Source organism: Erpetoichthys calabaricus, chromosome 8, assembly GCF_900747795.2.
Source record: "Erpetoichthys calabaricus chromosome 8, fErpCal1.3, whole genome shotgun sequence".
In the NCBI taxonomy this organism is placed as follows: domain Eukaryota; kingdom Metazoa; phylum Chordata; class Cladistia; order Polypteriformes; family Polypteridae; genus Erpetoichthys; species Erpetoichthys calabaricus.
This window is the reverse complement of record NC_041401.2, coordinates 99,200,087-99,220,393: the sequence shown is the minus strand read 5'-3', so window position 1 is coordinate 99,220,393 and position 20,307 is coordinate 99,200,087. Positions and strand designations below refer to the sequence as shown.

General features: G+C 37.6%; 1 protein-coding gene across 1 annotated transcript in view; it reads left to right on the top strand.

The window, feature by feature from the left end:
• The window catches only part of rfc2 (replication factor C (activator 1) 2), a 49,516-nt gene extending 30,350 nt beyond the window's left edge, over window positions 1-19,166 (top strand). The window contains exons 6-11 of the mRNA XM_028807150.2: window positions 1,479-1,579; window positions 7,186-7,343; window positions 10,048-10,113; window positions 11,984-12,064; window positions 15,509-15,622; window positions 18,596-19,166. Of these exons, the coding sequence (XP_028662983.1) occupies window positions 1,479-1,579; window positions 7,186-7,343; window positions 10,048-10,113; window positions 11,984-12,064; window positions 15,509-15,622; window positions 18,596-18,706 (631 nt within the window). The 3' untranslated portion in view covers window positions 18,707-19,166. The remainder of the gene's footprint in view (window positions 1-1,478; window positions 1,580-7,185; window positions 7,344-10,047; window positions 10,114-11,983; window positions 12,065-15,508; window positions 15,623-18,595) is intronic.
• The last annotated feature ends 1,141 nt before the right edge of the window (window positions 19,167-20,307 follow it).

Here is a 20,307-nt window from a genome sequence, read left to right as displayed (position 1 = left end):
CTGCGCTCTGACCCCAAGGGGTATGCGAAAACTACCAAATTCCTAATACAAGAAATTGTATAAGGCGAAATAAAGAACAAAAAAAAAAAAAAAAAATACCTTTTAAAAACTGTTAAGGTTTTTAATTCAACTCTATTGCTCAATATTTCATTGACTATACAGTGGGCATGGGAGTAGGGAGGAAATGGGAAATTGTCGGAGTTAGGTCCTCAACCAGAGCTTGGTCCGCATTGCTGGCAGTAAGTCGAACCCATTTCCAGTGAGAGTTGGACTCCGCCAGGGCTGCCCTTTGTCACCGATTCTGTTCATAACTTTTATGGACAGAATTTCTAGGCGCAGCCAGGGCGTTGAGGGGGTCCGGTTTGGTGGGCTCAGGATTGGGTCACTGCTTTTTGCAGATGATGTTGTCCTGTTTGCTTCATCAGGCTGTGATCTTCAGCTCTCTCTGGATCGGTTCGCAGCCGAGTGTGAAGCGGCTGGGATGAGAATCAGCACCTCCAAATCCGAGACCATGGTCCTCAGCTGGAAAAGGGTGGAGTGCCCTCTCAGGGTTGGTAGCGAGATCCTGCCCCAAGTGGAGGAGTTCAAGTATCTCGGGGTCTTGTTCACGAGTGAGGGAAGAATGGAGCGTGAGATCGACAGGCGGATCGGTGCGGCATCCGCAGTAATGCGGGCGCTGCATCGGTCTGTCGTGGTGAAAAAGGAGCTGAGCCGCAAGGCAAAGCTCTCAATTTACCAGTCTATCTATGTTCCTACCCTCACCTATGGTCATGAACTATGGGTAGTGACCAAAAGAACGAGATTGCGAATACAAGCGGCTGAAATGAGTTTCCTCCGCAGGGTGTCTGGGCTTTCCCTTAAAGATAGGGTGAGAAGCTCAGTCATCCGGGAGGGGCTCAGAGTAGAGCCGCTGCTCCTCCGCATCGAGAGGAGTCAGATGAGGTGGCTCGGCATCTGATCAGGATGCCTCCTGGACGCCTTCCTGGTGAGGTGTTCCGGACACGTCTAACCGGGAGGAGGCCCCGGGGAAGACCCAGGACACGCTGGAGGGACTATGTCTCTCGACTGGCCTGGGAACGCCTTGGGACTCTCCCGGAAGAGCTAGAAGAAGTGGCCGGGGAGAGGGAAGTCTGGGCATCTCTGCTCAAGCTGCTGCCCCCGCGACCCGACCTCGGATAAGCGGGAGACAATGGATGGATGGAGGTCCTCAACCTACACCAACACGGTATCGGGTATAAGACCCCAAACTGTGCAGATCCATCACTTGTGCAAGAAATCACATTAGCTCACGCTCTTTGGGTATATATTTCCTCAGAAGGGTATTTATAGTAATTGTTAAAGGTATACAAATAAATTCTAATGTAGAATTGGTCCTACTTCATACTATGAGATGCTCTGTCAGTTTTAATTTATTTTGTCATGTTTTTTCCTAGTAACCAAATATTGTTACTTTGCATTTTATTGCTTTTGTTTAAAAGTATGACTGATGGAGCTCAGCAAGCCTTAAGAAGAACAATGGAGATCTACTCTAAGACGACTCGCTTTGCATTAGCTTGTAATGCTTCTGATAAGATTATCGGTAAGAGTCCTTTTGGATTATTTAATAACCAACAAATGTTAACCTTCAGTACTGACTTTTTATTTTTCTTGTACAATTTAAGCTTTATATATTTTAGTAGACATGCCCTGGGAATATTCTAACATCCATTTAACGTTTGCCTTGAAAACTCTGTTTAGAACCCATTTCCTATGTTAAGTACATGTTCTTCAAAGTACACGGAGTGACTTAACTTTAAAAAGAGAAAAAAAAAAACAGCAGTTATATTTTAGATGAAATTAACAATTGAATTGCATTGTCTTCCTCTGACTTTAAGGATCCACATTTATGAATTTGTTGGAAATTCTTCTCACTTAGAGACAGTTTGTCTTGGCTAATTGCCTGCATGTGCAGATTTCACTTCTCAGTAATTATTTTTTGCACTCAAATACTTTTAATAATTTCTAAGCTTTTTTCTTTGATTTTATTTACACTTAAAGTTGTTTCTGTTGTCACAATTTAAATTAAAGTAAGCTAAATTGCAATTTAGTGTTAGTAGAGAACCAAATTTGGTATGCTTCACCTATACAGGGTGAGTCAAAATTATGTTAACACTAATGGTACTGCTATGTGTATACTTATATACAATGTTTGTGGATAATTTATGTGCCACATATATGGTGCATGTGTTGAACATGATGGCGAACAGGTTGAGACAGTCCTGTAAATCATCTTGCACATATGAAGTATGTTTTGTGAATAAATTGTTTCCGCCATTCAAATTTTGACATAATTTTGACTCAGCCTGTATTTGCTCATCACAAAGCATTTAGTAACATAAAATCAGACGATTGAAAAATACTTGACCAGTTCTTTTTTATAAAAATATTTTATTGATTCAACTTAGAAAGTAGAATACAGTAATCCCTCCTCCATCGCGGGGGTTGCGTTCCAGAGCCACCCGCGAAATAAGAAAATCCGCGAAGTAGAAACCATATGTTTATATGGTTATTTTTATATTGTCATGCTTGGGTCACAGATTTGCGCAGAAACACAGGAGGTTGTAGAGAGACAGGAACGTTATTCAAACACTGCAAACAAACATTTGTCTCTTTTTCAAAAGTTTAAACTGTGCTCCATGACCAGACAGAGATGACAGTTCTGTCTCACAATTAAAAGAATGCAAACATACCTTCCTCTTCAAAGGAGTGCGTGTCAGGAGCACAGACTGTCAGAAAGACAGAGGAAAGCAAACAAATCAATAGGGCTGTTTGGCTTTTAAGTATGCGAAGCACCGCCGGTACAAAGCTGTTGAAGGCGGCAGCTCACACCCCCCTCCGTCAGGAGCAGAGAGAGACAGAGAAAAACAAACAGTCAAAAATCAATACGTGCCCTTCGAGCTTTTAAGTATGCGAAGCACCGTGCAGCATGTCGCTTCAGGAAGCAGCTGCACAGAAGATAGCAACGTGAAGATAATCTTTCAGCATTTTTAGACGAGCGTCTGTATCGTCTAGGTGTGCGAACAGCCCCCCTGCTCACACCCCCTATGTCAGGATCAGAGAAAGTCAACGCAAGAGAGAGAGAGAGAAAAGTAAGTTGGGTAGCTTCTCAGCCATCTGCCAATAGCGTCCCTTGTATGAAGTCAACTGGGCAAACCAATTGAGGAAGCATGTACCAGAAATTAAAAGACCCATTGTCCTCAGAAATCCGCGAACCAGCAAAAAATCCGCGATATATATTTAAATATGCTTACATATAAAATCCGCGATAGAGTGAAGCTGCGAAAGGCGAAGCGCCATATAGCGAGGTATCACTGTATTCACAGCTGGAAATATTTAATGAGAAACGATGAAAGCAGTATTAAGGCACAAAGTGAAATATATCATTGCATTAACTGGGTTGTAATTAAGAAATTCTAAAAAAAAAAAAAAAAAAAATAGAACGCCAATAATCTAACTGGCAACTTCATCTAACTGTTGTTTAAAAAAGTAAAAATGTTTCCTTAGTAATCATCCAGTGTGAATATTTTTTTTATTTAGCATCTTGGCCCCTTAGATCAAACAGAACAATAATTAAGTAAATATGTACCAAAATTACCCAAAATGTGTTTTTTTTTTCTTTTTCTTAGATTACTATTGATTCTTACATTCAATAAAGTATAATGATAAGCTACTGCTCTTGCTGTCTTGCTGTGGTATAAAGGCAGTATTTCAAAAATGATTGCTTTTAGAACTGGTACTCCCAACTGTAGACTGCATAACTGTTTTTATCCTCTGATCTTTCTTAAACTGTTCTAAAATGAAGGCAAATATTTAAAATACCTTGCTGATTGTCTCTCTCAATGGTCCTTCATCAAGCAAACTGTTAAAGGGGAACATTCTGTTTCTTCTTTCAAATTGTTTGGTAAACCTCAAAGCACAAATCCAGAAAGTGTTAACTGGAAGTGACTAGCAGATATGAAAGTGGGCACTTTCTTTCTCTGCCACATTTGGAGGTTGAATTGTTCATCTGACATGCAGTTGAAAGGGGTGAACACATGAGCACAAAGAAAAGTGTTAGACATTTACTTAGCAGGTAAAACTTTCCCAATTCTAGCCTTTGCCAGTGCTGAAGAGGTAGCATTACAACTCAAATTTAAGTTTTTACTGTAATAGCTGGTGGGTTAGGTTGCACTGTATTACCAAAACACACAGTATATGGTAGGTATATAGTGTGGAAAGCATACCCCCGGACACAGACACAGACACCAGAATGTCCAAAAGCACACTCCTTTATTTTCTTTACAGCACCACAATGCCTTATCCCAACAGCTCTTTCTTCTTTCTTTCTTTCTTTCTCTTTCTTGGACCTCCACTCCCCTCCTCACAAGCTCCGTCTCCTTCCTCCCAACTCCGGCTCGTCTACTGGAGGGAGGCAGCCCCTTTTATAATAACCTGGATGAGCTCCAGGTACTCCGTCTGACGACACTTCCTGGTGTGGCAGAAGTGTCAGGAGAGCACCCGGAAGCACTCGGGGTATCCCTGGGATTTCTTCCGGTAGCACTTCCTGGTGTGGCAGAAGTGCTGCCATCCAGGGTTCCATAACTGTCTGGGCGCCCCCTGGCCGTGGCCATGTCCTCCCATAGGGATGAGCTTCCCAGCTCCGTTCCAGTGGCCCCCAAGCAGACCCTGAACTGCCTTCTTTTCGGACATAGTACATATATTATGTATGAATTTAAACGATAACAAATAATTAGAAATACATGAACAATTTAAAAAATGTTGTAGTCATTCAAATTCAGGACTTGAATTTCGGCATTGAATTTGCAGGGTATTAAGTCTGTTATTTAAAACTGCTGCATGGTGTTACTTTGAAGCTGGATTATGCATCACCACTTTCATGGCAAAAAAGCCCTTTTATTATTGCCACTTTCATCCCATTATTTGGAATTAGTTGAAAAAAAATATGCATTTTATGAATGTGATAATGTGACTGATAAACTGTTGATTGCTTTGTTTTACTGTGTAGTGTCATGTACTTGAGTAAGTTGAAATGGTAAAAGAACAATTGCTTTTTGAAGTAGTGTCATGCATAGACTTGGATAAAGAAATGGAGGCTTCACATTAATCCGAGGATAGTTATAAACTTGGCTACAGTTGTCTGATCAGTGATCCATTCATTTTCTAACTGGCTTGTCCTATTCAGGATTGGTAGCAGCCCTGGATGCAAGGTAGAATACAGCCAACTACGGAGTGTCACCCTTGCACACGTACTTATAGCTGTCTATAACGATGACAGAATGAGCTGTTGGATACAATATATTTATTCCAAAATAACATGCATTTAGTTGATTTTTGAAAACTGCCACTTTGGCCAGACTTTTGTGTATTGTTTTGAAGCATGTGGCAAATTTCTATAATGACACACCAACTAATATGTTAACAGGAGTCCATAATCACAGAAACATGCTGTTAGAAGGTCTACTAAAACAGTATACGGGTGGAATCCAATTATTTAATGAATATGATACTGTACCTGCCTTTTCTATACATAATAAAGTACCTGTATTTTTCTTGGAAACCTGGACTTAATTTCCTGTCTCTTGTGCAGCCCTGTAATCCAAGCTTAACAACACCTGTATTTAAAAAAAAAAAAAAAAGTTTCATAAACTGCAAAAAAATATTTTATTTGAAAATGAGAAGCTAGATGCAGCTTCTTTTTAATAGAAATACACAATTGGAAACGAGGTTTTAGATGTAACTTATTTTTTTTGTTACAGAAATGCAAAAAATGAGCGTTAGATGAAGATGGAGGTGCAATTCCGAATGCTTTCGCTATGTCATTTTTCTTCATTCCGGAATCAACTTTTTTCTAATATTGTTATTTTTTCTTTCAGCGTAAACTGACACTCTTTCTCACTTTTTTTTGTTCATCTCAAAGAAAACTTTGAGAAGTGCTGTGAAACTCTAACAGTACAGTATCCGCACATGGACACAACTACCTATGTGGAGGCTAGGCGGCGTACTGACTCTGAATTCCGCTATACCTGTATGATGTTGTGCCTACACTCACAGCAAGCCTCACCGAGACTGCCCATGACTGGAAATTTCGCAAACAGACTTTGTTTCTTTGAGACATCTTGCTGCAGGGTTCCCGAGACTTGTTGCAGAAAGTGCAGGCGCAGCTATGAGTACTTTTTCATTGCATTATTATCTTCGGTGTCCATTTTTGGTTGAAAAAATATTAGTTGTACTGAATTTTTCAGTTTTTTTTTTTAACAAAATTTGTGTAACAAGGTGTTGTATGAACGTTTGTCTGGGCCCACAAAAAGTATTCATTATTTTGTTTCTTCAGTAATCACTATAACGGGATTTGACCTGTATTTCATTGCCGAAAAGAATCGTCAAACTCTAAAATTTTGTCTCTTGTTGGGTTTTTGAAATCTTAAGTAATATTTATTAGTATAATAACTAAAATGTGACAAACATAATCAAAGCACAAATGACACATATATAAATGATATGCTGAATTTAATTACAAGCTATCACTGCACTTGCAGAGTTAGTGTTTGACATGGATTGACTTTATTAGTACACAGGCCTAAGGAATGGCATAGTCTGATCACTTAAGAGAAGTAGCATGAAAACAGCAGACCAAAGGCTATTTTACAGAAAATCTGAAATCATTAACAAGTTTGAGTTCACAAAGGCATCTGTAATTTTGTGACAAATCTTAAAAAAAAAAAGGTGTGGGGGTATTTGTAAGATGAAAGCATTACATGTTATATTTGTGAAATTTGATTTGAATGAATGTCACATGACCATTAAGTACTGTTAACCAATTAATGTATCCTTCATGTACTAATGCAAACAAAAATCTCAACAGTAAATGTAATTTAACTGACAAAGTGATTGTCAATAGCTTAATACTTACATATAACAGTTGATTAAACCCTGCAAAAGGCATTGATTGCTTCTACTGGAGAGAGAGAGAGAGAGAGTACAGATAGTTGTGTTATAGGAAATGGTCAACTTTTGGTTGGAAGTATATGTTCTTAGTTTGAGAAATGCCAAATGTTTTAGGTAAAATATCCCAAATTATTCTGTCGTAGATACAGCATCCTTGTAGTTTATTTCCTTTATAAATTGTTTTTAACTGCTTCCTTTCAGAGCCAATCCAGTCTCGTTGTGCAGTGCTTCGCTACACCAAACTGACAGATGCTCAAGTTTTGGCTCGCTTGATGGAAGTGGTGGAGAGTGAGAAAGTACAGGTCACAGATGATGGACTGGAGGCTGTTATCTTCACTGCACAAGGAGATATGAGACAGGTGTGTTTTGATTGCTATCCAGGTTATTTAATTGAGAAGGGAAGTAATTGTTTGTTTTGCTGGTTAGAACTGATTTGATTTACTGGGTACAACTTTTGACAGAGTTACTAGTCAGTAGTGAGCTTTTAATGTTTTTGTCAAAATGCCCTGAGAATAATTAAAATTTGCAGCTTTAGAAAATGGAGCAATTTGTTTAAGCAGTATTAATTTTAACACTAGAATCCCTGAAGCCAGGTCCATTGTTCTTTTTTTGCAGTACATCTCAACCACGCCTGACAAATTTGGCATAAAGTTTTAGATTGTGGCAGATTTGGAGACACAGTACATGTGCAATTTAGGAAAAGATCCCAGTCATCCCACAGGAGAAAGACTTTCCAAGACTGTGATCATAAAATTTTATGGAGCCTTTTGTGAACAGCAGGCAGAACCGTAACAACAGACAACTTCTTCACTTCACTTTTGCTGGATAATTGATTGCTGCACCACAGCACAACTCTGCTTGGCACCATAAATAAAGTGGGATGGAAACTTTTACCTGCAGCTAAAGTCACTTCAGTACACAAGCAATTCTCCACGCTAGTGTTTAGAGCTGGCAGTGCCATGCTGACAGTGTATGCGCCCAAAAAGAAGTCTGTCTGCATTCTCGGTACCATGCACCATAACATGGAGATTGGGCAAGATCATGGGGGGAAAAAAAACCAAGTTCAAATAACATGGCATTTTCAAATACAAATGTGTGCATGTGCGAGTGAGGCAGAGACAGATTTGATGTCATTCAAGTGGTTAAAATAAACACTTTCGCAAAGGTATAATGAAACAAGTGTCCTTTTATTCAAGAATAAAACTGAATTAAAAAAAATTCAAGTGTCAACAAGATACCAAGAAGACATGATCCACTGGTGTTTGTGTATCTGCTTATATCCCTTCAGTGATATCTTTTATAGGTAGCAAAATTTTACACTAGTTGTTACAGACTCGGACCAAATGTATGTTTTTATTATATGATAATAATAGCAGTTCACTAGTGAAAAATGGGAAGAGACCAGGGTCGAAACTGCAACTCTTGATTACAAGGCAGAAGTTCTTACCTCTGCACCAGCCAAGCAGACAGGTCGACTTTGTGTTGATTGATATTTGGCCTTGGGTTTTTACTCTTTGACAGCAACATGTAAATTGAATGATTTCTTTTTCTTTGGTTATATTCTTGAATAAAAGTACACTTGTTTTGTTATACCTTTTCTGAAAGTGTTTATTTGAGATTTGGACCTCAGTCTTCACACATTGTACACTTCACATCAGCATTTTGTCATTATTATTATAACATGAAAAAGGTTTCTGTTTTAGTTATGTTTTCCACATTTCTTGCCTCACATTTCCTGTCATCCTACCTTTACCCAGATCAATGTAGACACAGAACACACATGAAATATATGTATTCCAAATAGCAATATATTATTTACCCTATACAATTTTAGACACCTTACTCCCAGATAAACAGACTTCAGCTCTGAGAATTCTGGTCTGACTTGACTTCAACTGCCTCAGTGGGGGAAGAGATAGCAGGCTGCTTGTGCTGATTGCCACATTTGCAAAATAAAGATGCTAATGAACAAGTGTGAAGGAATTCAAGGTGGCCCAGCATTACGACTTTTTTCATAGGCTTCAGGGATTCTGGTGTTAATTAAGATCAACCAACCATTCTTTAACTGTGTCGAGCTAGTTGATAGGACTAGTTAAACTGTTTTCCATATTTCTATAATTATATTATTGAATTTAACACTAGAATCCCAGAAGCCTATGAAAATAGTCATAAGCCCAGGCCACCTTAAATTCCTTCACACCTCTCCATTAGTGTCTTTTTGTTTTAAAAATGTGTCAATCAGCACAAACAGCAAGCAGTATGCTTTCCCATCCCCCCACTACTGCAGCTGAAGTCGAACAAAAAGTTCTCCCAGCTCAAGTCTGTTTATCAGGATGTGAGGTGCCTGAAGTTGTACAGTGTAAATAATATATCGTTTTTTGGAACACATGCATTTCATGTGTGTTCTGTGTCTACAGTTTTCTGTGTTTGCTATATTTTGGAGTTCTAGCTGGCCTATTTTTGTCCCAGCTGGATTATGTACGAGGTAGAAACTAATCTTTGCATGAAACTTGTCTGTCATTGTGTGAACACCTGCAAACGCACATGCAGAGAATGCACACCATTACTTGTGCTGAACAATCTATTGTGGCCAGTTAAGCTGCCTTTTTCTAATTTGCTTACTAACCAATGTCTTGCTCACCATCTTTCAACATTCAGATTAGCAAGCATGGTTAACCCCCTTAGTTGTTCCTTTTGTTATGCAAAATATGAAAGGAGATCTTACTTTTTTTCAAGTTCATTTACTGTATAATATAAATTATTGACAACAAATTTTTTTAAAAGTTTACTAGTGAGAGTTAAGTATCCTGTATTTAAGTCACCTTAACTGCTGACTTTAAAGTACTGTGCAGAGATGAACATTGGTCACTATTATTTACTGAGTGATTTATAAAAAAAAAAAATTGACCCTGTATGGTGCATATTGCATGGTTACAACTCACCCCCCAAAAGCAAAAGTTGGTCTTAATTCCGTAAATTGTTTTCTCCAGGTTTTACGTTTTTTCTGAACATGTTTTTAGTTAAATAGCTTTACATTTCCCTTTTCCAATCCTCCAAAAACAGGCATTAAACAACCTGCAGTCCACCTATTCTGGCTTTGGATTTGTCAACAGTGAAAATGTTTTCAAGGTAAGCCCTGATCACAAACCCACCATTTCTCACTGGCTCAAATCCTCATGGCTTTATAGGTTTCCTGCTTTCAGTTTTTATTTCAGTTAGAAAATGTCAGTCATTATTTTCTGTGCAAGCCAGTCTAAATAAAGGGGATTTTTTTTACCACAGATTTTATAGCAGGTGTTAAATAAGTAAGTTTGGAGAATTTATTTAGCTGTGTTAATGGAATATTTGGTGAATTGCAGTGGGTTGCATAGGAAAATATTCTTTTATACATTTGTGCACTTCCAGTGGCAAGCCACCAATATGTATGATAAAATGAAGCTCTGTGTATACAGCATGTATCTACTGCAGTGTTTCCTGAAAGTATGTTGTTTGTCTAAAAGCTTGGATAGTACACAATCATGAATGTCAAACTAGATGGACTCTTGCACCTACTACTGCTAGGAAATGCTGCAGTTCTTCAATATTCTGAAGAGGTACCTGGAAAAAGATTTTTAAATGGATGAGATCCATATAATCTTGTTTAGAAAGGCTGCAGCTCTTCAATATTCTGAAGAGGTACCTGGAAAAAGATTTTTAAATGGATGAGATCCATATAATCTTGTTTATTGTCTGTGATACTTTATATATTTCAGTATACTTTTTTAATAAACTAAATTCTTTATAATTGACTGAAATGGTGAGAAAACGATCAACAAAAAGTGAAACTTGGAAGAATAAAGAAAACATTAATTGTTCAAAATGTTTGAGCTTCAACTGATTAAGAAGGAAAGAGTTGGCAGTTTTCAAGTGAGCTGTAAAATGAAATAGGAGTGAATAAAGGCCATTAGGAATAAGCAGAATAAATAAATTTGGTTATTGGAAGGATGAAGCCAGTATATATATTTTCAGAAGTGGGAGTTTCAGAAGCACTGGACTAGTAAGGCGGCAAACAGGAAATGGTGTTGGAAATAGTGTGGGGAAACTGAAATCTTAATGACAGGTACTGCCAAACTGTAAAGGAACGGAGGATTCTTGCAGATTTCAAAATGTCCGAATTCCTGTTTACAGATGAAGAATTATCCTTTGGAGTGTGGGACTGATTGAATGATTAAACTTTTTTGAAGTGGCAAAAAAGTGGCTGTAAGAGTTTTGGTGAAAGCTGGTTAAACGCACTTTGGTTTTCTGGCTGTCAAAGGAACAGTGGGCTTAATATTTCCTGTGGGTCATATACAGGAAAATCATCAGTCAAAGAGAAACATTTTGTACTACTCCTTTGTATATCTGAGAAAAGGTGTTTAACAGTTTGTTGTAAGATGTATAGAGAAAGGCCTTTAAATATTTGGTTGTGGATGAAAGTTTAGCACAGTGCAGGCATGTCACTGTACAGGAAGTGGTGGTTAGCCAGAAGGTATGTGAGCAAAATTAGTTTAAGCTAAGAAAGATCAGATGGATTTGTAGATATTCAGTAAGGGGAACTGGACTTGAAAAGTTGAAAGGATTGATGGTTCGGTAAGACATGACTTATGGTGAGGATAGAGAGTATGATTCCATTTGGCAGGCAGAAGATGACATGAAGTGTTGGTGGATGATGTGAAAAGAATGGCTCTTAAATAAGGATGCCCAAAGTCTTGGACTGAGAGAGAAAATTATGGGGAAGAGATTGGTGAGGCTCTGATAATGTTCAGTGAGCAGTTTGTTGTTATACCCCATTTAAACCATTGATAAGATGAAATGCACATTAAAATGAAGTAGTATTAATAATTTTTCTCCGTCATTTTACTAATTTGGTTTTTCAAATGATATGTATTAAAAATGTGAGAAGCAAGGGTCGGAAACTAATACACTATACTTTGTAGCAGGCTTAACAGTTACCCATAATATATGCCTTTTGTGATTATAGGTATGTGATGAGCCTCATCCATTGTTAGTGAAAGAGATGATTCAACATTGTGTCAGTGCCAATATTGATGAAGCGTATAAGGTAAATAATGTTTGTTAAACTACATGAAATACACTTGCTTACAGTGCAAACGGTAACCTGATGCTTGAAAACATGTTTTACATCTGTACAACCAAAGACCAATTAACTAATGAATGTCAAGAATCATGGTTTAAACTTTTAAGTATGCAACTATTTCTAAGAGGAAATTTATGTATTTTTTGGAAGTATTGTTTTTATTTTCTATTACCATTTGATATATTAAGAAATATAATATTAAAACATTGTAGATGAATTATGTGTGTGTGTAAATATATATGTATGTATGTATATGTGTGTATATGTGTATGTATGTTTATGTGTGTGTATATATATATATATATATATATATATATATATATATATATATATATATATATATGTGTCTATACACATATGTACACAATGTGTATATGTGTGTGTGTGTGTGTGTGTATGTATATATATATATATATATATATATATATATATATATATATATATATATATATATATATATATATATATATATATATATATATATATATATATATATATATATATATGAATGTGTTGTCCTGGCCGTCCAGCACACCTGGGAGGACCAGGAGAGGGACAATACCTCCCCTGGACCACAGGGGGGCCCGGACAGTTATGGAGCCCTAGAGGCCAGCACTGGAGGTGCAGGGGGGATGGAATTCCAGGGACACCCGGAGTGTTTCCAGGTGCTCATGCAGCACTTCCGGGTGATTATAAAAGAGGCTGGAGAAGAGAGAAAGGGATTGACAAAGGTGTTTGGTGCAGGGGCAGTGTGTTGTGTGCTGGACTTTATAAAGAAAAGATTTGTGTTTTTTTGGAACATTGTGTCCGTGTCTGTCTGTGTTGAGGCTGATCTACCACTATGTATGTGTGTGTGTGTGTGTGTGTGTGTGTGTGTGTGTGTGTGTGTGTGTGTGTGTGTGTATAATATATATGTATATACAGTGGGTATAGAAAAGAATCACCCACTTCGAAATATTCCCATTTTTTTTTTTGCTTTACAGCCTTAAATGAAAACATACAAACCAATATTTTTTCCAGCTTTACTGCAATCTATAACATCCAAGTGAAAGACATCACAGCTACAGTTCAGAAGAATTTAAAAAAATTAAAAACAAATACTGAGATTAATAAAGGATCACCCCCCTCCTGAACAATATTTGTAAACTCAATCAGAGTAACCACCATTTCCATTGCCAACCATGGTTGATTATTGAAGCATATTTGAAGCATAATTGTGATTATTGAAGCATAAAAACAGCTGTTCCTGGAGCATTCCTTTGCTTGGCAGTGCTACTGACAGCAAACAACTGGCTATGGGTGGCAAGCCACTTTCAAAAGATCTCAGGGATAGAGTTGTGGACAGACATAAGGCAGGAGATGGACACAAAAAAATTCTCAAAAGGCTTTATCAATCCCAAAGAGCACAGTAAAGTCCATAATAAAGAAGTGGCAAGTGTTTGGTACTACTAGGACCCTCCCTGGATCCGGCCGTCCCTCCAAACTGGATGGAAGAGCAAGGAGGAAACTGGTAAGAGAGGCTACCAAGGGGCCAATGGCCACTTTGAAGGAGTTACAGGATTTTATGGCAGAGTGGTCATTGTGTGCATGTGACAACAATTTCACAAGCGCTCCACAATTGTGGCTTGTTCCTCAGGGTCACAAGGGAGAAGCCACTTCTCAAGAAAGTCCACATTAAGCTTTGTTTGAGCTTTGCCAGAATGCACCTTGAAGATTCTGATACCAAGTGGAAAAAGGTCTTATGAGTCAGATGAGACCAAAATCGAACTATTTGGTCTCAATAACAAAAGGTTCACCTGGCGGAAATCCAATGCAGCTCACCATCCACAACACACCATACCTACAGTAAAGCATGGAGGTGGCAGCATCCAGTTATGGGGGTGTTTCTCTGCCACAGGGCCTGGGGCTCTCGTTAGGGTGAAGGAAAAATGGATAGGGCAAAATACTGTCAAATTCTTGAGGAAAACCTGCTACCTTATGCCAGAAAGTTGAAGATGGGCAGAATGTTCGCCTTTCAACACGACCTGAAGTACACAGCAAAACTGACCACACGGTGGCTGAAGGAGAAAAAAGTGAATGTCTTCGTGTGGCCCAGTCAGAGCCCAGACCTAAATCCCATTGAAAATCTGTGGAAAGATTTGAAGATAGCAGTCCACCAACACTCACCATCTATTTTGACTGAACTTTAACAGTTCTGTAAAGAAGAGTGGGCAAATATTGCTCAATCTAGATGTGCAAAGTTGATAGTGAAGTATCCCAACAGACTCTAGGGCTATCATTAAAGCAAAAGGTGGTTCAACAAAATATTGACATTGGGGGATGATCCTGTATCGATCTCAGTATGTCTTGTTTTTGATTTTTATATGTATGTGTGTGTGTGTGTGTGTGTGTGTGTGTGTGTGTGTGTGTGTGTGTGCACGCGTGTGTGTGTATATATCTTATAATGTTGCATAGTTAACTGTCAAATAATGCAAGGAGTACGCAACACGTGTTTCGCCCTTATTTGGGCTCATCAGGCAGACACACTGTACTGCTCCCCTTGCGGAGATCGAACCTCGGACGTCCACGTCAGAGACGAAGTCCCTTTACGCTGTATCACGGCGTGTAGTTCGTTTATTTGACAGCCTGTAGATCAGACTAATTACATTCATTGCATTCGTAGTCTGAGTGCTGACCTGATTGTATGGGTGGTTACCTACCAGGTAACGCATGTGGTTGGTCTGCTTTCGGCAAAGATCCGCCACGGGGCCCTCTTCAGTTACAAGAAGCAGATCATGGAATGTTACATAGTTTACTGTCAAATAATGCAAGAAGTACGCGACATGTGTTTCGCCCTTATTTGGGCTCATCAGGCGTACACACTCAACTGCCACATTCCATGATCTGAATGTACTGCAGGAAAGCGAGTAAAAGGGTGCACTCTGCCACATCCCGGTCAGATTCAGAATTGCCCTCAACTCAAGCCCTTTAGCTGCTTCCTATGCGCACGTGTTTGACAATACGTATGTATGTATATGTATGTGTACAGATTGCATTGTCTTTTTTTGGTTGAACAATAGATTTTTTTTTTTGCCTATAATTGTGTGCCAAATTTGTAATGATGCCTAACATCCAGGACATTGGTATTACATGTGTTTCCATTTGGTTATATTTAAAGTATGTTAAACTTTAAACAAACTGACCACAGTGGGTAGATGATCAATATTTATTATTGTGTGGATAAAAAAATTACGCTGGAAATTCCCATAAATATTATTGTTTAGAATTAGATATTTAAAATTTGCAATTTATATGATCTGATGTCTAATACAAATACATACACACACTCATATATAATATAAATTCCAAATTGTACAGTGTCTTAGTTCCTGTCAGGCATACCATGTTTTTTTGTTTTGCTTCTGGCAGATTGTGGCCCACCTTTGGAAGCTGGGCTACTCCCCAGAAGATATTATTGGAAACATTTTCAGGGTCTGCAAGACTTTTCAAATGCCGGAATACCTTAAACTGGAGTTCATTAAGGTAAAAAAGTTATTTACCATATAATTTTGGGCCTGTTAGACATTTGCGTTTATATAAATAGGCAGTTTGCTTCTCATCATTTTTATTTTCCTCTTTTTTTTTTTTTTTAATAAATTTGAGCTTGGTTGTTATTTATAGAAAGTAGTTTCAGTATACAGTTTGCTCAAACTTATAAGTACAGGGCAGAGAACCCTTTAAATCATTAATTTATAAATGGGATTTATACACAAATGGGCTGATAACTTAGCAGCAGCCGCCTCTGCAGGTTTACACAAATGCTGTAAAAATGTCAGAGTTCATAGCCCGATTACCATTCACATGGTACACAGCTGTGCCAGTTGTTTTACATATGTAAGGTAGGCAGTAGACTTTAAGTGATAGATGATTGTACAGATACACCATTGTACAGTGGACATTGTGATTAGAAGTGTTTTTTTTTTTTTTTTTTTTTTTTAAAGATGTTATCTGTGTTCATAGTTGGATAAGCATGAGGTCTTTACTAAATTATTAAAAACAGTTTGTTCATGTCTACACAGCATGTGTCAGTTATTTAGAATGGACTAATGATAATATTTATGAGCAAAGAAAATAATGTGGAAACACTATACACTGAATAAAATCTAGCAAAATGTGCAGTGTGGCTGGTACTGTTTGTGCTAAAAGCTAGACTGCAAGTTCATTTTGCAAAGTAATTGAAATCTCTTAATAGATTAATAGAAAACCTATATAACAAGATATGGAGCTGCTGCATTCACAAAAAAGTAGTCAGGTGTGTGTACAGTGATTGGAACGTATTCTTTAGAACAAACAGCACATGATCTGCCTTCATAAAGGCCAACAGCAGTTTTAGTAATAACAACATAGAATTTATGTTCAAAAGCTGTTATCGTGCTTAACATTTGCACTGTAATTCGGTAATTCTGTAGATGCAAAATTGTAATGGGCTGATTATGCAGTGTCCATTGCAAATTCTGGAAAATTCACAATATATAGGTGCTGGTCATAAAATTAGAATATCATGACAAAGTTGATTTATTTCAGTAATTCTATTCAAAAAGTGAAACTTGTATATTAGATTCATTCATTACACATAGACTGATGTATTTCAAATGTTTATTTCTTTTAATGTTGATGATTATAACTGACAACTAATGAAAGTCCCAAATTCAGTATCTCGGAAAATTAGAATATCAATTAAGACCAATGCAAAAAAAAGGATTTTTAGAAATGTTGGCCAACTGAAAGGTATGAACATGAAAAGTATGAGCATGTACAGCACTGAATATTTAGTTGGGGCTTCTTTGGCCTGGATTACTGCAGCAATGAGGCGTGGCATGGAATTGATCAGTCTGTGGTACTGCTCAGGTGTTATGAGAGCCTATGTTGCTCTGATAGTGGCCTTCAGCTCTTCTGAATTGTTGGGTCTGGCGTATTGCATCTTCCTCTTCACAATACCCCATAGATTATCTATGGGGTTAAGGTCAGGCGAGTTTGCTGGCCAATCAAGAACAGGGATACCATGGTCCTTAAACCAGGTACTGGTAGCTTTGGCACTGTGTGCAGGTGCCAGGTCCTGTTGGAAAATGAAATCTGCATCTCCATAAAGTTCATCAGCAGCAAGAAGCATGAAGTGCTCTAAAAGTTCCTGGTAGACGGTAGATACCTAAAATCAAGTATAAAATTAAATGCTATGTATTCCTTGTTTTTTTTTTTTTTTTTTATCCTAAAACACAGTTTGGTTTAAATTTAATAGAGTATGTTGTAGTATAAACCATTAATGTCATTAAAGCAGGATGGACAGTACACCATGGACAGTATTTTAATTGGCTCTGCTTGCCTTTAGCAGTCTACGTGTTTTCTGGGTTTTTTTGTTTTTTTTTGCATTGTTTGTCACCACTAGAACATGTTTTATCAAGATTGAACAGATTCTTTCCATTTTAGATGTTGTTTCCTGTGCAAACAATGCAGCCTTGCCAGGGTGTCATACATATTCATAAATATTTTAAATTGGCTAAACTGGTCATAGCAAAGAGATGTTTTCATTTTATTTATTTTTCAGAAATAAGATTTAAAAATGTCATTCCATTAAATTATCATTTAGCAGAAGCAAGAAAAAAATACTTTAATAGTTTTGGCCGTATTTTTGATGTTCCTGTGCCTTATTTCAGTTACAAATTTGCAGGGTAGCAGAGCCAATCCAGAAAGCTTTAGGCATATGGCTGGAAGCTTTTCCAGAATGGTTAGCAGTTTCTTACAGTGCACACTTGCGTACATGTTGTACAGCTTACACTGAGGCCATTTCAGAGGTGTGAATCAACTTAATATTCACATCTTTGAGATTAGGTAAAAAAGCAAAATACTCGGAACAAAAGTGTGAGCAGTCTCTTCTTGATTGTGGCTGGACTGGAAATAAAACAGGAATACCTGGAGATGTGAGGCAGCAGTTCATAACTCTGTGCCTCCTCCATCAAATAAACATGTTCATATATACAGCAGCTAAACTGCATGTTTGTTGAAATTTGGTGGTATTTATAACAATTATGACGTCTTTCTGTAACTAAATGGATAGAAAAGCAAGATACATAAAATCTGACTGTCTAGACAAAACTGAAGCTCCTATTTAAACCCTGAATTATTGTTTGTTTACTAATGGGTTTATTCTGCTGCATTTGTTTGTTAAGCTTATGTTCGAAACTGAGACATACATTGGGGTTTGATACAATATTACACTATTTTGTTATATAGATATTTTGTGTCTCAATTTTTTCCCTGTTTTTTTTTTTTTTTTTTTCTTTCATTGATGAAAGCAAATTCTGGTTTTCATAGCAATATTGCAGTGTTCCAAGTTGAGGGATTTAAAAAATGGGCAGAAATACTTATTCTTAATCTGTAGTGGTTTGTTTGCTCACAGAGGTGAGATTTAATTTAGGAGTATTTTCCTTCCCTGTTTTTTTTTTTTTTATCCCTTTTCAGGAGATCGGATATACCCACATGAAGATTGCCGAGGGAGTAAACAGCTTGTTGCAAATGGCAGGGCTCCTGGGCAGACTGTGCATGAAGACTGCCACCCCAACTGCCAGCTGATGTACAAAGGGGATTATGTTCAGAATTTTTAGATTTTGTTCTCCACGTCCAAAGCACAAATGGAAGCAGGAAATGTAGTCCAAGGGGAACAAATGCAGGCTTTGTTTTGATGTCCAGTTCTTCCAAAATTTCTCTCTTCAGCGAAGGCAAGAATTAAGTTGCTCGTGGGAAGATGGCAAGAATTAAGTTGCTTGTGGGAAGATGCCTCTTAATGGCTTGTTTTTTTTATTGCAGACAAGCCCGGTTTTCTAATTGGGACCTTATTTAGTATTGCTTTGCCTTCCTTTTACAGCATTGATGCATCACAGGTTTGATTTGTCCCAACTCCAACATTATGAACTTTTAGACATTTTCCTTTAAATGGTCAAATTTTGTATTCCTTGCGGTTATAAATGAGCTTGGATAATTTAATCCTGTCAGTGTTATATATTCTGATTTAAATATATTTGGGCTGAGCAAATTCTTTTTTTTTTATTTATTTATTTTTTTTATATATGTTGTTCGACCATAGTGAAAAAATAGATTACCAAACTAGAAATTGATAAATGATAAAAGGAGTTTAGACTTCAGCTGGAAAAAACCAGAAGCTTTAAATGTCTTCGTTCCAGGTAATGGGTGTTTCACTTTTGGCCATTGCTGAACCCTAGTAGGTTTGAGTTTTTTCTTCTAAAAATCAGTCTGCATTTTTCACCCCTCTGCCCTTAACAGTAGCGACCCGTATTTCTCTATTAATGTTCCACAAGAGCAATATAGCTGTGCATTTTTTTTTTTATTCATTGTTAGTGGTTAGGTTTTTACAGAGTGTAACCCTGGTCTGTTAGACGGTCTATTTGCTTATCTCCTACTAACTGGCTTATAATATTCTTACAAAAAAGTTGTAAATACGTTTTCTGTATAATCTGTCTTCACATTCAGAGTATCAGTCTGGCTTTTTCCACAAGGGGGTTGCTGGCCCAATTTTAAATATTCCTCATCACACTTATATTTTAAGGAAACCTTAATGAAGCTTATGGAGTATTTAGAAAGATGGTAACATGACTCAGAGAACCTGGGATTGCATGCAATATAAGTGAATGAATTTGTGTGTGTTTGTTTTGTGATGAACTGGCATCCCAGTTTGGGTTGGTTTCTGCTTTGTAATGGATTATGCCAGGACAGTTTCTGGTTCCCTGCCACTCCTAGAAGTGGATTAAGCAGGTTGTGTGATATCAGGTTCCCAAACTTCCAGATGCAAGTACTGAATTGAAACTCCATTCAAAAAGTTTAGATATGAAGGAGAGACGAGTTGTCAGTTATAAATTGATTCAGTGTAGGATGAATTTGGGTTCCATAGCAGCAAACATCATGTTACAAAATTGAAAATAAAACTCTCTGAAGTGACTGTGTTGGGATTCTTAAGAAAACTGGGATTCTGCAGACCCCAGGAGTGGGTTGATGGTAAGACGAGTCTGATTTAGCTTCTTCCTTGGGACATAAAAACTTCAGTTTTACGAATCTGTGTATTCCATACAAGGTCACAGAAGCCGGAGGGTTGAGACCCCAGTTCATTGTTGGGCACTCGCTGTAATTATAGGTAAATTGGAGACTCAAAATTGAGATAC